This window comes from Tyto alba, unplaced genomic scaffold (assembly GCF_018691265.1).
Source record: "Tyto alba isolate M040663 unplaced genomic scaffold, T.alba_DEE_v4.0 Super-Scaffold_11, whole genome shotgun sequence".
In the NCBI taxonomy this organism is placed as follows: Eukaryota; Metazoa; Chordata; class Aves; order Strigiformes; family Tytonidae; genus Tyto; species Tyto alba.
In genome coordinates this window covers 10259976-10276297 of record NW_024881273.1, presented here as the reverse complement: position 1 = coordinate 10276297, position 16322 = coordinate 10259976, and the positions used below count along the sequence as shown (strand labels likewise).

General features: G+C 65.9%; 1 protein-coding gene across 3 annotated transcripts; it reads right to left on the bottom strand.

Moving 5' to 3' along the window:
• Positions 1–13: 13 nt before the first annotated feature.
• On the bottom strand, positions 14–15993 carry AKNA (AT-hook transcription factor). 3 transcript variants are annotated; one of them, XM_042786449.1, is made up of 22 exons: positions 15924–15993; positions 10345–10615; positions 9283–10208; positions 8636–8710; positions 7893–8061; positions 7574–7698; positions 7403–7462; positions 7184–7284; positions 6917–7079; positions 6688–6815; positions 6426–6599; positions 6032–6239; positions 5816–5922; positions 5375–5607; positions 4954–5140; positions 4458–4631; positions 4082–4185; positions 3789–3893; positions 3603–3704; positions 2833–2958; positions 2372–2537; positions 14–2028 (listed from the first exon to the last, which is right to left on the bottom strand). In XM_042786449.1, the coding sequence occupies exons 2-22, from the start codon at positions 10514–10516 to the stop codon at positions 1746–1748; spliced, it is 3888 nt and encodes a 1295-aa protein (XP_042642383.1). In that variant the 5' UTR covers positions 10517–10615; positions 15924–15993; the 3' UTR covers positions 14–1745. The 3 variants fall into 3 exon arrangements, with proteins under 3 accessions (XP_042642383.1, XP_042642384.1, XP_042642385.1); XM_042786450.1 differs by having other exon boundaries at positions 2372–2534; XM_042786451.1 differs by lacking the exons at positions 14–2028; positions 2372–2537; positions 2833–2958 and having other exon boundaries at positions 4958–5140.
• Positions 15994–16322: the final 329 nt, after the last annotated feature.

Sequence of the window (16322 nt, the reverse complement as noted above, 5' to 3'; positions counted from 1 at the left end):
AGAAAAACCCACAAGCCAACCAACCACGTTTATTTCGTTCAAAAATAGGCGATTATCTTAGTACAAAATATCATCCAAATGGCTCATCTGGTCATTACAAAATAGGAGATACGGAAAAAACCCATCATCTTTGCTCCTGGCTTTTGCATTTGGGACAGTTAAATACAGCTGCACGCTCCAAGTGCTCGCTTGGGACACCGGTACGAGCAGATGCACCCAGAGACACGGAAATCTCATTAAAATCCCCCCCACATGCCCCCAGCCCACCCCTCTCCCCCCAAAGGGCCGCGTCAGGGGCAGCCCCATTGCCAGTCCCCCCCGTGCCCCCCCCCGGGGTTGCAGGATCCAGGCTCAGTGGCTTTGCAAGCGCTTGGGGAGGCTCTAGACCTGAGTAACTCGCCAGGAGAGTTAGTGATCCCCCCCCACCACCACCACCCACACACAAATGTGGGTCTTCGTACAACAAAAATTCAAAAATAAATAAATTTGACACGGGCACTTTAGGTAGGTCCTACACGTAAACACGGCCAGGGGCACTGCAGGCTGAGATGCATGGGGGGTGTGGGGGGGGTGGGTTTGGCTGGACCCATCCCGGGGGGCACAGGGTACAGGTTCCACAGGGGTGCTGGAGGGTCCCCCCAGGGTTTGTGGGGTGCAGAGCACCCACCTCTGAGGTACTGTGCCAAGGGCTGCTCCGACCACATCCACTTCATGAAAAAACAGGCATTAACTCCTTACAAAACCAGCCCGGAGGTACAGGGGCTCTGCAGACCCCCCCGGGGCCAGATCCTACCCCTGCCTCAGACTCATGGAGTGATTTCTCCTCGACCAGCCTAGATCCCCTGGGAATCTCGAGGAAAACCCCAAATCCTTCTTTTTTTTTTTTTTTTTTTTTTTTTTTTTCTGCCTGGATGACACTGTGGGCAGCCACATCCAGAGATGGCCAAAAAACCCCACAAAAATGCCCTAAGGATTATGCTGGAAATTAAAACCAGACCACCCATATGTATCTATATAGATACATACAGATACATACACAAGTTACATACCATCGATCAACCCTAAAAGAGTGATTTAGCTGCTTACTAGCTACCTTTGAGAAAATAAATTCACAGAAAACTCCCAAAAGAGCTCCCTTCCCAGGGAGGGCTGGGCTCAGGTCAAGGCCAAGGGCAGAGGGGGGGCACACGGGCTGAACCCCGGCACTGAGCCCCCCGAGGACGCCCAAAGTCTGGGAGAGGACTTGAACAGGGAATCGCGGGTATTTCTGCCCACGCAGGTGTGGAAGTAAACACTGGGGGCTCCACCTGGGTTGCAGTAGGACCTACACAAAGTCAGAGCACCCCCAGAAGCGCTCAGCTCGGGGTGGTGTCAGCCTTGGGGGGGGGGGGGGCACCGGGTCACCCTGTTGGTCCTGGGGGACGGTGCCCTCCTGCCAGGGCCATGCTCGCACCCCCAGGGAGACCTCTGCCCACCTTTTGCCCCCCACTCCCGCAGCTTGGAGGGGAGGGGGTGTGTGTCCTGAAAACGGACAGACAGCCGGACAAGCGATGCGAGAGCTCTAGGACAAGCGGGATGGGAGCTGGTGCCGGATCCCGCGGAGATGCCCCCCAGCCCTGGCACCCCCAGATCTGGCAGGGAGCACCCAGCAGTGCGGGGATTGCTGATCGGGGTTGGGGGGGGGGGGGGGACCGTCCTCCCCCTCCTTGCCCCCCCGCCAGCGCCGGGAAGGTCTGTCAGGACCCTCAGAAGAGGCAGGAGCCCCGCAGGTCCCGCGCCCGGCTCAGCTCGGCAGCCAGCGCCCGGCTCATGCGGGTGGTGGTGACCCGCACGCCCTGGGCAGCCGCCGCGGCCCGGCTCAGCGACCGGTTCAGCTCCTCCAACTCATCCAGGGCCAGGGTCAGGCAGCGGTGGTGGCCAGGGGTGTGCGGCCGGGGGGGGGGCTCGGCCCGCCGGTGCCCCGCGGCGTGTTGGAGGGGGACCCCGGCCACGGCTGGGGCTGAGGTAGGTACCGCCGGGGAGCAGTAGCTGGGAAGAAGAAGGGGACATGGGCTCGGCTTTGCTCCATGAGCTGTGCCTCCCCAGGGCTCTGGGCCTCCACGCTGCCTAATTTTTCATCCCTCTCCCTTTTCTCATCCATCCCCAACCCCCAGCACCCATCTCCCCGCGCTCACCCCCACACAGACACCCCCCCCACACACACCCTTTCCCCCAAAAAGGAGCTGAGGGCTGCACGACCCCACTCCCAGCCTGGGCTCCGTGGGCAAACCAGCGGGTCCCTCGGGTGGCCACAGCCCCTCCTGGGTTCACCCTCCTCCCCAGGGAGATGCTGACCCCCCCACCCCGACCCCCCCCGCCACAGCATCCTTACAGCACGGAGGGGGTGTAAGGCACGAGGGGGACGGGTGCAAGGCAGCCGATGGCAGCGGTGGCACCAGGGCTGGCTGTCAAGTACCAAAGTCCGGGCTGCTCTGGCTTCTCGGCTCGGGGACCGACGTGGGAGCCTGGGGGGGACGTGTCACCGGGGCCACGCTCTGCTGCGGGGAGGAAGGCAGTCAGCTGCCCCCAGGGGGGGGATGAGATGCCCCCGGGGGGGCGGGGGGTGCAGCAAGCGGCACCCCCAGGTGAGCCCCAGTGCCACACCGGGCTGGCACTGCTGGGTGCAAACACCCCTGCCCGCGGGGAGCTGGTGGTGGCACCGCTGGCTGTCACTTCTGTCCCCAAGCAGTGTGCCAGCGCTGTGCCGGGGGTCTGTTCCCTGCCCCCTCCACCCCAGCCCCCCCCGCAGGGACGAGGTGGGACGAGCACGGGCCACCCATCCCCGTCACCCACCGTGCGTGGCTCCGTCCTTGCCACCGGGCGTGGGGACACCCATGGGTGCCCGGCAAGTGGGGCAGCGTGTCCTCCTCGGGGTGCTGTGCTGGGGCTGCCCCATGGCATCGCCCACCCGGGAGCCAGCTGTGGAGAGAGGGGCGAGCGTGTCCGGGATCACCCCAGCACACAGGGCAAGCAAGGGAGGCTTGGAAGGAGGAGAGAGGTTTGGGGGAGCCGCTGGGACGGGAGCGGGGGGGGGGGGGGGGGTCCCTGCAGGGGCGGCTGCAAATGGGGGGGCTGCAAAAGGAGAGTCTGCAAAAAGGGAGGGGGTCTAAAAAGGATGGTCTGCAAAAGAAGGGCTGGGGGGTGGTGCAAAAAGTGAGTGGGCTGCAAAAGGGAGGGGAGAAGTTTGTAAAGGAGGGGGGGGGGGGCTCTTTAAAACGGCGGGGCGGGGGGTCTGCGGAGCGCTCTGCCATGCACCCAGCTCAGTTGCAGGCAGCAGGGGACACAGCCCGGCCCGGCTGTGTGCTGTTCCCCGGGAGCAGCCCAGGTTCACCTGCAGCGAAGGGACAGGGCTGGGGACAGGCCCCCAGTGACCTCGGCAGCCGCAGCCAGCGGCAGGGCGCGGGGAGGGAACCCCAGGACAGGGGGGAGTGGGGAGACCCCCCAGGCTGCGCCCCATATCCCCCCTCTCCCCGAGCCTCTGTAGTTAATGAATTAAAGTCATTAGCAGCTCCGTTAGCAGGTGTTAGAGAAGGGGCTGGGGGGCTGCTCCTGGGGCCACTCACCCGACGGTGTCCGGCTCCCACGGCACCGGGGGCACCCCGGGGTGCCCGGCTCATCTCGGGGTGCCGGGGCGACGCGTGGTGTCCCCGCCTGGTACCGTGTCCCTGCCAAAACCCAGCGTGAGCGGGGACCCCGACACGGGGGCGGGCACCCTCGGCCCTCCGGCACCGACCACCGCTGGCACCCACCTGTGTATTGTCCCCTCAATGTCACCACGCCCGGGGGGCTCCCAGGGCTCTTCTGCGGGGAGGGGGTGGCCGGGGGTCTGGTGGGCGAGGGGTCCGACTCGGAGGCTGTGGTGGAGGAGGAGAAGAGGGGAGTGGGGTGGGATCGGGCCCTGGGCTGAGCGCTGCTGGGTCCCAGGGGGGTCACCGGGACCTGCCAGGTCCCCCTCAGCGCCCCCCCAGCACCCTGTTTGGGGAAGTGGCGTGCAGGGAGGAGCATGTCCCCGCTGTCCCCACCCCGGTGGGGTCCCACTTACTGAGGTCCAGCTCCGGCCTGTCCCGTGGCAGCGATGCCGACCTCCCCCTCCTCGTGGGTGCGACCCCGGGGGCCACCCTACCCCGCACCGGGGGGCTCGGCTCCCTGCGGAGGGGACAGAGCCACCGTCACCCTCCGCTGACTCCTCAGTGTCCCCCTCAGTCATCACACCCCCCCCCCAACCCACCACCCCGATGCAGCCACGCTGCCAGTGTCCCCCCTCCCCATTCCCAAGCCCAACCTCTCCCCAGTCGCAGCAAAATGGCACAGGCTGGGGCTGGGGGTGCCCCCACGCCCACGGGACACAGCGCTGCCCCAACCAGGGGTGGCTCCTGCCACCCCCCCACACCCCCCCCCAGATCCCTCCTGCCACCTACCCCGAGGGTGCTGCGTCCTCGGGGGACGATGGTCCGTTGGCCACCGGTTGCCTCCCGGCCAGGGGCGCACGGGGGGCGGCTTTTCCTTCGGGATAGCTGCGGGAGCGGCGCAGGCTCTCCTCCAGCCTCCGCCGCAGCCGCCACACCTCGTCCCGCAGCACCCGGATGGCCTGGCTGCCACAGGACAGATGCCACGGTGAGGGGCAGCCCCGTCCTCCCCGGGCCCTGTGCCTGTCCCCCCATCCCCAACCGGTCAGGACCCGGTAGCTCATGCTGTGATGTTCCCCAAAACCAAGCCTGGGGGGGTTCTCTGGGCTGGGGTCCACGCTCAGCCAGCCCACGCGTGTCACGAGTTTGTAGGGCTCAGCCCCAGCTAGGTCCCGCCTCTCCAAGAGAAAACCTGCTGCTGCCTGTGGGGACTTTGCTTGGTGAGGTCCCTGTGGCACCCAGGGAGGGGGTTTGTCCCAGTTTGGGAGGGGGGTACCCAGACACTCACTCACGCTCCAGACGGGAGCCCAGCAGGTCGCAGCGAGCCAGGTTGAGGGACAGCAGATCGGGGGACAGGGTGGTGGGGGACGGTGTTTCAGGGGACGGTGGGGGGCTGGCTGGGCCCCTGGCCGTGGCGGGGGGGCAGCCGCTGGCGCTGGCACAACTCCTGCCTTCCACCTCGGAGTCCGTGTGAGCTGAGGGGAGGGGGGGATACGGTGAGGTTGGCAAGGTGGGACATGGGGGGGTGTCCCCCCCTGCCCCAGGAGAGACCCAGGAGAGCAGAGTCAGCAGGCGGGAGGCACCCCCAACCCAGCACCCCAAGGGGGTTTGGGGAAACACCATAAACCAGAGCCTCTTCCACCCGCAGGGCCCCCCCCCAGATCTCTCTCCCCAGGGACATGTCCCTCCCCAAAGTGCTGCCTACTCACTGCTGTCCCCGTTGGGTCCCCCCTCGCTGCCCGCGCTCCCGGCCCAGCGGCGGGGGGAGCCGCTCTGCGAGGGGGTGCAGGGGGGCAGGCGGGGCCCCCCCGTGCCGCCCTGCCTGCCTCCAGGGTAGATGCCCATCGGCGCCGTCTCGGAGGGAAGTGGGGTCACCTCTCTCTTCCGCGGAGGACGGAGGGTGGTGGGGACGGGGATGGAGAGTCCCAGTGAGCCGGGGGTCCTGGGGATGGGACAGGTCACGCAGGCAGCTTCTCTGATTGCCATGGGCCACCTCGCCCAACTCCAACCCCCCCCCAGCACCCCCGCCCTGCTCCCCACACCCTCACCGCCTCTCCCTATCATCCCACTCCCCTTCGATGTCCCAAATCCCCCCAGACAGAGCCGACAGCCCATGTCCCTGAATCCCCTCCCCGGGGCGAGGGATGTACCCGGTGCCGGGGGGCCGGTGCTCGGGGGTGTGTACGGGGGGGGACACCCTGCTGGCCTCCGAGCCCACGAAGCCGCTGTCTGTCTCCGGTGACACAATCCGCTGCTCCTACAGACGCGTCGAAGAGAGCAGGGTTGGTGCTGAGCACCCCCAGGGACCCCCCAACAGGGTTCTGGGGGTGTTGACAAGTGGGGACCCCCAGTCCCAGGGGACTTGCCTTGCGGGGCCGGGGCTGGGCAGCAGCGCTGCCCACCCTGCTGCCCTGAGGGGACAGGGGCCCCCGTGGTGGCCCAGGGAGTCCCAGGAGGGGCTTGGCTGTGGCCGGTGGCTTCTCAGTGGTGGTGGGGGACAGGTGGCCCTGTGGCCCCTCTGGCCATGGGGACTCCCTGGGGGGCAGCGGCGCGGCTCTTCTCTCTGGGGGGTGCCTGCAGGGAAAGGACGGAGCATGACCGATGGGGCAGAGCAACCCCAAATGTGGGGAAATGCCCTGGTGCAGCCAGCTCTCCCGTGGAGGCTGTTAACTCTGAAGCCTATCAATGCCAGTGATGTAAAAACCCAAGACCTGATGTAAAACCTCTCGCTTGCCCTGCCTGTTTTCCCACGACACTTACAAGGGGGAGGTCTCGAGGTCAGTCCCTTCCTCTAGTGACTGTGTCCTGGAGGGGACCTTGCTGGGGCCACTGTCCTCTGCTGCAGGTCCATCCGCCTCCTCTTGGGACCCGCTCTCTGCCAGGCTCAGCTGCTCCAGGCTCAGTGACTCCGGCAAGGACTTGAAGTGGTTGTACCTGGGGGGAACCCGCAGGCAGGAGTTGGTGGTTTTGGGGAGCTGCTCCCTGCCCGCATCCCCCCCCTTCCTGCCGCGAGGACACTCACTGCTCCAGCAGGTCACCAAAATCCTCCTCCACTCGGAGCTGCTTGTGCCAGAGGGGCCGGGGCAACCTCCCCGTCGCCTCCTCACTGTCCCCCACTGTCCCCTGGGGGCCCTCCATCAGCACAGGGCTCTGCGGGGCATGGAAAAAGTGGGGTTGGAGAAGCACGACTCCCGCAGGAGGGTGCCCCGACCCCAACATCTTTGCACCCCCCCCCGGCCCCATGCGCTCACCTCAGGGTGTGGGGAGCGGGCGGGCGGTGGCGAGGAAGGGGCTGGAGGGGAGCGGGGCTGGGCTGGGTGCTGCGGGGGGAGCTGCCGCCTGGCCCTGGGCTCCAACCGCTCCTTCAGCTCCTCCAGGCGCAGCCCCAGCTGGAAAATCTCCCCTTCCACCGCGCTGCAAGACAGCAGCCGTCAGCGCCGGGGAGACGCCAAACCCGGCGTACGGGTCCGGGGCTCAGGCGGCGGGGAGGGCGCAGTGCGGGGGGGTCAAGCACTCACCGTTCGGGGTCAAACTCCCCCAAAGCCCCTGGGTGCTGCTGCCGGGCCCGCAGGTACGCCCGCTCCAGCGCATCCTGCGCCTCCTTCAGCTTCCTAAACCTCTGTGGCACAACAGCGGTGATGGCTGAGCCTGCCAGCTTGGCCCCCGCCACCCCCCCCCCGACCCTGCCACCCCCACCCCCCACCCCGGGATGGGGTACCGGGATGGGGCTGACTCACCCAGAGCTGCTCCCGGGGCGCGGGGTCCCCCGCTTGCATCCAGCCTTCGAAGGTTTCCACCTGGCCAGGAGAGCAAGGGCTGAGCCCAGCCTTGCTGCAGCGCCCCCCACCACCGCAGCCCCCCCCCCCACACACACACCCCGCGTGTCCTTTTTTCCCCCCGGGGCTTGCCTGTGCCCGCAGCTTGTGGGTCTGTCCCGCCAGTGTCTGTGTCAGCTGGGTCCCCGGGCAGCCCCCCGCGGGTGGAGGCGGGGAAGGCTGTTGGGGTGACCCCCCCGGCTCGGGTGGTCCTGGAGCTGCAAGAAAAGACGAGGACAAGGTGATGTTGGGGACATACCACCCCCCCCCGCCACCCAGCACTGGTCCCCCACACCATGGGGAAGCTGTGGGTATGGGGCTGAACGCCCCCCCCCCTGAAAAAAAAAAAAAAAACCAAACAAAACAGAGTGGGAGGGTGATGAGCAGGACAGGGAAACGCTTTTCAACCCACCTGCACCCGGTGAGCATGGGGGGGCCGGGGCCGCGCTGAGAGCCGCCGTCCGGGCCTGTGGGATGCTGAGGGCCATCACCCGGCAGCCCCGGCCCACGGTGCCCACGGTGCCCACGGTGCCCACGGCGAGGCTGCGGCTGGGCGGCGGCGGGTCGGCGTACAGGCTCACCTGGGGGTGGGGAGAGGGGATTCGGGCACCCACCCTGCCCCACTGCCCACCCGGCCGGGCTCCCCCCACCATCCCCCCTGGCACCCTGGAGCAGCCGTTCCCACGGGGACAGCAGGCTGGTGGGGGAAAAGGTGGTGGTGGGGGGGGCACAGCCAGACACCAGCCCTGCCTCAGTTTCCCCACCCGCACAGTGGGGCAGGGCGGGGGGTGGCACGGGTGACACGGGGACGTGCTTCTGCCTGCTGTCCTGCCATTTCAGGGACGGGCCCTGCAGCCACCCCCCACCCCGCCATTTCAGAGCCCTTTTGGCTCCATCACCTTCCTGGCACGGAGGGGTGCCTGCCAGGCAAGGGGGGGGGGGCACAGCAGCCCCCACTTTTGCTGTGGGCTCTGTGGCAGCTTCAACCCCCCCCCCCCCCCCTCCCTGGGCTGGGCTTGCTCAACCACCGCTCCGCAGAAGGAGGAAGAGCAGGGGGGGGCTGGGGGGAGGAAGACACCTTGTATAACCCCGGGGAGGGGGAAGCAGAGCGGGGAGCCCCCCCCCCCCAGCCATCCCAGCGCCCCCAGCACCCACCCTGGCACCCAGGCGCAGTTGGTCGATGGTGTTTTCGGCCTCGGCGTACTTCGTCAGCAGCTTGTGGTAGTCGTCCTGCGGGGAGGGGGCACCCAGTGGGTGACAGCACCCGGAGCGGGGACGGGGGGCTTGGAGGATGCCCGAGGGGTGGGTGGGGATGTGGCAAGGAGGGAGACATCCCTGGGTGGGGGTGACAAGGGGGGGGCGGGGTGGGGTGGTGTCCCATGGGTGGGGGACACCTTGGGGTGCAGAAACCCACCCCCCCAAAGCACTCGGCTCATCAGGTGCAGATGTGGCCCCTGTTTCTCTGTGTGCAGGAAGGCTTCCCTCTCTTCTCAGGGGACAGGAGGGGACCCCAGGGGACATGCATCCTGGGGGTGACAAGCATCGGGGGGGGGGGGGGGGGGGGGATGACAATGGACACGAACATCCCTGCCTCCAGCCCTGAGCACTGCCCACATCCCTGCCTGGTCCTTCCCTCCTCACCAGCCCCCACGCAGGATGGGGGAGAGGTGACCAACACCCAGGGCCGGCTCATGGGGCTGGGGTGACACCTGCACCCCCTCCCCCCCCCCCCGGTCCCCCCCCGCCCCGGAGACCCTCCCAGTAAGGCTTCTCTGGCTGAACTGGGGGGAGCCGGGCGTTACCTGGAGCTGCTGCACCAGCTGGGTGGCTTGCCTGGGCGACCTGAACTCCTGCGGCAGCCCAGGGGTGGTGGGGGGCTGCGGGGGGACCCCCTCCCCGCTGCTCAGCAGCACCTCCCGGACGATTTCAGCCGGGGATTTGAAGCCCACGGGGCCGCCCGGGGCACTGGGGTGGGCGGGCAGGGCTCGGCCCCGCGGCGGCCGGTAGCTCTGGTCAAACTTCACCCGCGCCTCCACCTTGGAGAGGTCGGGCAGGGGGTGGTTGAGCCGCCCTCGGCCGTACTGGGTGCCACTGGCCGCGCTGGTCCCTTTTCCCGAGGGACCCCTCTCCTCCTTGCCACCTGTGTGCCGCTGCCGGGGGCACAGGGACCGCAGCTGCTGGCCGGGTTTGGGGGGCGGCACCGTGGGCGCCCCTTTCTTGGGCACCTGAGACCTGTATTGCAGCTGGGGCGCAGGGGGGGCACGTCCCATCCCAGCCAGCTGGGGCTCGGGGACAGGCTGGACGCTGGTGGCGTCGCAGAGGTCATCGGTGGAGAGGTGCAGGAGGAGGCTCCGGCTCGGGGTCCAGCCCTGCCTGTGCCCCCCTCCAGTGCCCCCAGTTGTGCCCCAGCCCCGGTGCTGGCAGGACGGGGTGGCGGGGCCAGGGCTGGCGTCCGACAGCCCTGAGGTGTCACCACCGTCTGTGCTGCAGCCGCGGGGCTGGCGGAGAGCCCGGCCATCCCGCAACGCCTCGGGGCTGCCGCTGGACCCCGAGCCCCACTGACCCTCGTAGGAGAGCTCAGGGTAGGGCTCCCCATCGCTCTCTGCCCCCCAGGGCCCCTCGTCCCCCCCGGAGCTGCCCCGCTCCTCATCCTCCTCCACCAGGTCCTGCCGTGGGCACCAGGGACCCTCCTCCACCGCGGACCCCTCCTCCAGGTCCCCGCTGTCACCTGCAAAACACCAGTGCCTCAGGGCTGCTGCCAGCCAGCCGGTGCCCCCCGGCCCCCTCGCAGCCCCCCTTCAGCTCCAGGGACACCCGGGACCCTCCCATAAGGGTCTCTGGACAGCGGGGGGGGGACGACTCACCCCATGGTGGGCTCCCAGCATCCTCCCCCAGGCCGATGACCCCATCCTTGTCCATCCGCCTTTCAAAGTCGTCTTCTTCCTCCTCCTCCTCCCCCTCCTCCTCCTCCTCCTCTCCCTCCCAGCGCGTCAGCTCTGTTTGTGTCCAGCGCAGCCATGGTGCCGGGCTGGCCATGGCCCGCGGGCACGGCGTCCCCGTCACTTGTGCCGCTTCATGACGGCAGGCTGGGGACCTCCTTGCCACGAATGTAGGTCACATCATCGCCGCCGCGTCCTGGCGGGGGGGGCGAGGGAGAGGGAGGGATGCTCAGCGGGACACAGTGGGTTCCGTTCAAGGTGTCCCCCCACCCCCCTCGCCCCGCTACCAGGGCTTCTCTTGTCCCCCAGACCCTGGGGACAAGAGCAACCCCCCCACCCTCAGGCCAGCCTCCCCCCCCACCCTGTGGAGCTGGAGCTGTGGCACCTCCCATGGCCACAACAGTCCCCTGAGCTCCCCGTGGGGAAGGAGCCCCCCAGGGCCACCCCAAAAGGCTTTTCCCCCAGTGGGGTGGGCACCAGGGGACACCCAGACCACGTGCTCGTCACGCCAGCCAGGCAGCCACAGCTTGGGGACTGTCAGCAGTGCCATCGTGGCACGGGACAGCGCCGGGGGAGGCGGGAGCACCCCAAGGCCCCTCCAGCTCTCGGGAGCTGAGTGAAAGAGAGATCACAGCAGAGGCCTGGCACACTCACTGCACCAATGACCTAAAAGCAGGTGCTCGCCCTTGCCCCCCTGCTCGGTGTGCTGGGGTCCCCAGAGCCTCAGCAGCAGCTCGAGAGATGCCGGATGCCGAAAACCCAACCGCGAGGCGGGTAGCAAGAAAGGCCCCGGGGTTTTCCCAGCAACGTCCCCTTGGTGAGATCTGAGCCCCACCCCGCAACCCAATTTTGGCCACGGGGTGCTGGAGGCGGCAGCTGCCCACGTGCCGGTGGCTGGGACCGAGCACCACGCCAGCATCACCGGCGGCTGCCCCGCAGCATCCCCCCAACCCAACGCTGAGCAGGGGGGAGCAACCGGCCCCGTGCGGGGTACACTCACCCCGTACCAGCATCCCTGGGACATCCCCATCACCGTGACCCCGCTGGGCGTCCCCAAAGCAGCATCCCCCCGAGCACCCCAAAACCTTCCCGTGCCTGCGGGCCAGCCGGGCTTTTGCAGAAGTAGGAAACGATGCTCGGGTGCTTCCTGCAAGTTTGCAGGCGGCCGCAAATTTTTTAACCCCATCAGGCCCTGCGCGGTGGGGACCAAACCCTCCTCCCACGTCGCTTTTCATCAAAACCTTTAATTTTTAATCCGATTTGGAGCAAAATGGGGTGATGGTGGGGGATATCCCTGGGACCTGCAGCCTCCAAGACGTCGGGAGTCTTTCGGGAGGCCAAGCAGCCCCAAAATTCAGGCAGATGGAACCTCTCCTTGGAAATCCAGGATATGGGCAAAGCCACCTGGCCCCTGCCCCAAGATGCTGCTCGTGACCCTTGGAACACCCCGGCGGTAACCAGGCACCCCAGTGCGTCCTGGCATATTTACAGGCAGACAATTAATCTGGCTTGTTACTGTGTAATTAGCAGTACTAGGAGGAGAGCTTGCGCAAGATCCTGGCTGCTAATGAAGCCACCACAAGATCCCTGGGGTGGCTGCATTTAGCCCGAGGGTGCTGTGATGATTTCAGGGTGCTGCTGGCTCGGGGATGGCAGTGACGAGCAGCAAACCTATTGCACCCACATGCTCCGGGAAAAGTCCTCTAACTCACTCCAAATTCTCAGATCTGCAAATTCCCTGGCTTAAATCCTGCTGTTAATGAGGGGTTTGGGGTTATTTTCTGGTGCCACCCGGCATCAAGGTCCTCAGGCATCATCCCTGCACCGGCAGCAGCACGCTCCCAGCCCTGCCTTCATCTCTGGGGCTTTGCAGGCAGGGAGCAAACCTGAAGCAAACGCCAAACCATCCCTTAGGGTTTTGCAAACCTCCGGGGGACTTTGCAGGAGGTTTTTCCCTGTACAATGGCCGGGCAACTCCACTTGCTGCACCTGGAGATGCTCCAAAGCTTCTCCTGCCTCCGGGGTGCTGTTACCATGGAGGATGGGGTTGCCCATGGGATGCTTCAGGCTCTGCAGCTTCCCAGCGCAGATAAAGAGTGATTTTGGCTTCAGCCCCTCTCCGAGGTGGGCTATTTCCAACCCCGAGCCCTTCCCTGCATCCTGACCCGGACAAGTGGCACACCAAAGTGCCCCCCAACCTGCCTCGAGCCCTGTAGCATCCCCAAGAGATGAGGAGCCCCAAACACCAGCCCCAGGGGGGTGTGGGTCCCCCAGGGGGAGCCTGTGGGTCCTGTTGTCTCGGGGCAAAGAGGGTTAAAATGTTTCCTGCCCAATTTTGGGAAGCTGGGGCCTGGATCCTGCCTAACTCACACGCCATCGGCCATCACCCCGTTTCTAAGCAGCGGCTCCCTGGGCTGCACTGCCCACAGCAGCCACAGGCTGCAGGATCTGCCTGCAAATCCAACCACATTCATCGCGTTCCCAGAAAGACCCTTCATCAACAGTTATGGTGGTAAGAGAGAAAAATCTTGGATTTTTTTCCCCTTTAAGCGAGTTGCTCGCTGTTATGGTAGCACAGCAAAGCTTGAAAAATGATGTGGCTATGTACTCAGGAACCACAAAGAAAATGCAAACAATCCCAAGTGTGTGTGTGTGTGTGAGTATACATATATACATTTTTTTTTAATCTCGCTCTTTGAAAGCCAGGATTTTGCAACAGGGTAATCAGAGAAAGAGCTAAAAAGAACCTTAAAAGCCTTAGCTAGAAAATATACTCTGCTCTGCCTGAGACCCTCAGCCCCTCTCTTGCCCTCCACCTCTCAGCCAGGGCTGTCCTGAATTGTGCCTTGGGGTTAGAGGTGCTCAGACAAGGGAGGGGACGCTCAGGGCAGTCATGCAGGCAGGAGGGGTTGCCACTGCCTGTCCCTGCCCTCAGCTCCTAATCTCCGATCCCCTCCGCCGGCAGCTTCACCCTCCGCCACAGCGATCCTGTCCTTGCCCCGCTCCCTGCCCTGCAACCCCCCGTGGGACAGACAGAGGTGCAAGGCTGAGACCGCCCAGCTCATTGCACGTGTGAGGCAGAGGAAGAGCAGCACCGTCAAGGTCACCAGGAAGCAGCGTGCGGTCCCGTCGCCCATCCCGGGTTTATCAGTGGTGACAGTGGAGGAGATGCTGCCTCCTCTGCCCCAGGGCTCTCTCGGTGACATGGGCGGGGGGGGGGGGGGGGGACGACGACGACGACGACAGCGCTGCTGTCACTCTGCCTTTGCTGCCTTGTCAACCCTGGGCAGAGCAGGTGGGCTGGGGGGGCTGTACCCCCCCACCTCCATCCCCGTGGTGCAAAGGCAGCGTCCCCTGAGCAATGGGGAATAACCTTCCCTCTGCCTCAAAATAAAATACCTATCCCTTGTCTGGGAGGAGTGCTAAAGACCCCCTGCACTCCAGCACGTGCTCATGCACGTGCCCAGCTGGAACACAGAGGGGCTTTAACCAGGTAAGGGATAGATATTTTATCTTCCTAAACCACCAGACTCAGCTCCAGAGAGCACCCGATCTCCCAGAGGTGCCAAGCACCCGCATCCCCACGGGGACCTACCCCTCCTGCAGCGGGGCACTTCCGACCCCAGGTTTTTTGGCTAAAAAGCTCTGCAGCCCAGGGCTCTGCAGGCAGGCTACTGCCCATGCAGGCACTGCATAAAAATTGACATTTTTCTGCTCGAGTGTCTAAAAAAAGAGGTTAAAAGCGAGCAGGAGCTGGTGTCTGGTCCCGGCAACTTGCAGGGATGGGCTGGGGGGGGGCTGGTTTTTGGGTGTGTGGGTCTCTCGCAGCCTCCACACGCTCCCCTTCCCCTCCCCAGCCCGCCTTTTTGCCTGAGGCCCCGGCAGGAGCAGCACGTCAGCGCTGCCATCCAAACCCTCTCTTCTGGTGGGTTTGAAGGAGGCCAGAAGAATGGCCTCGGGCTGAAATTTGGCAAGGGGCATCTGCACACCAGGAGGGAGGAATTCCTGGTTTATAAACCATTTTTTAAAGCCCACAGAGTCCTGTTTGATGAGCATGAAAGAGGGCAGAGAAGCGGAAACGCTTCTTTCTTAGCTTGCACTATTTCCCATTAAAACAAGGGAGAAACCATCGCAGCGAGGGATTGCCTGACAAGCCCTCCTCGTCCTCTGAAAGCACACACACACCTGTAACTACACCATCGCTCTAAAGGCCATGTGTGTGTGTGTGTGTGTGTGTCCCAGTTTCTCTGCCTGGAGGGGCCATGTCCCCATGGAGAGGTACCAAAACCCTGTGGAAATGGCATCCCTCCATCACTTGCACTGAAGCAAAGTCCCACACCAGGACACGGAGCTGCTCCCGCGGCCGCTTTCCTGCCTCCTCCCCAGCACACAAACCCTCCTGTCCCCTCCGCAGGGCCCTGTCCTCCCTGGGGACGGCGTCATCCCCAGGGCCCATCCTGGAAAGCTGCAGGGGTACACCCTGGGGCTGAACCCCGACATACCCATGGGAGCCAGGGTGAGCTGTAATGCCCGTGAAGGGCGGCCTTAATCCCCGCCTGGAGAGAGCTGCTGCCGCGGCAGAGCCGGGGGCACAGAGATCCCCGATTAGCGCAGGGCAGGAGGAGGTGGCGGGGGGACACGAGAGGGGACACGGGAGCACGTGGTGGGGTTACGCAGCAACAGGCTGGGTTTGGGTAAACAGCGCATCAACCGCTTGCGCTCGCCGAGGAGCCCTTAAAACACCCCTGCCTGGACCGTGTCGGAAGGGTGCTGCAGAGCAAAGGAAACCCACGGCACCCGGCCGGCACCCACTGCCGTTAAAGGAACACAGCTGTGCTTTAACTGAAACAAGGAACTGAAGCTGAAGGCAGCCCTTGCAACTTCCTCGGAGGGGCCGCCGGCAGTGCCACGGCCTCCGCGCCCCACGGCCTCCGCACCCCACGGCCTCCGCACCCCACGGCCTCCGCGCCTTGGCTTCGTGTGCCCTCGGAAACCCTTCCGAAATCCGGCCACGCCGCCCACGCGCAAGATTCGGCCCCGGCCGGGGGAGGAAGCACCGGAATAATAAAAGTTATGACAAGTTTCCCCACGGTCACGAAGGCTCCTTGCGGCGCGGGCAGGACACGTGTGGGTGAGATGCGGCGCAGTGGGGAGCGTCCCGCATCCTCCCGGCGCATCTCCCCGGCCGCAGAGACCCCAGCTGGGGGTCACCCCCCCCCCCCCCCCAACACCCAGAGACCCCAACTGGATCCCAGCTGCGAGCCAGCCGCGCCGCAGCCGAGCTGAGCAGAGCCGGGGGGGTGCTGGATGCGGCCCCCGGGATGGGGCCGGCCCCGCGGGCCCCCCCAGCTGTGCATCCAGCGGTGCCCTCAGGCCTCCTCCTTCCCAGCCCCGGGGCACAGCTGTGGGGGGGTGGGTGCTGTGCGCGCACATCTGGAAGGGCACATCTGGAGGGGCATCCCCCCCCCCCCGCGCATGCAACAAGCTGCCCCGCGGCTGCTCACCTGCAGGGAGGGCTCGGCCGGCCCCTCCTCGCCCGGCCCCGGCCCCGGCCCCGGCCCCGGCCCCGGCCCAGTCGCCGCCGCCGCCGCCGCCTCCTCTCGGCCCGGCCCCGCCGGACAATAGCGCGGCCCGCCGGCGGCGGCGGCGGCGGGGGGGGCGTGGCCTACACCCTCATTAGCATCCCTGCGGCTTCCCGCCAATCCGCGCGGGCCGCCGCGCTGCCCGCAGGGAGTTCGTTAGCATAAACCCCGCCTCTCCTGACATTTGCATAGCCCGCCGCGAACGGCCAATCAGAACCGCGGTGAACGGGGGGGGGGAGTGTCTCATTGTCATAATTTATGCAGCGCGGGCCCCCCCTGCTGGGGCCGGGGCTGCCCCGTGCCCGGGCGGGGCTGGGGGAC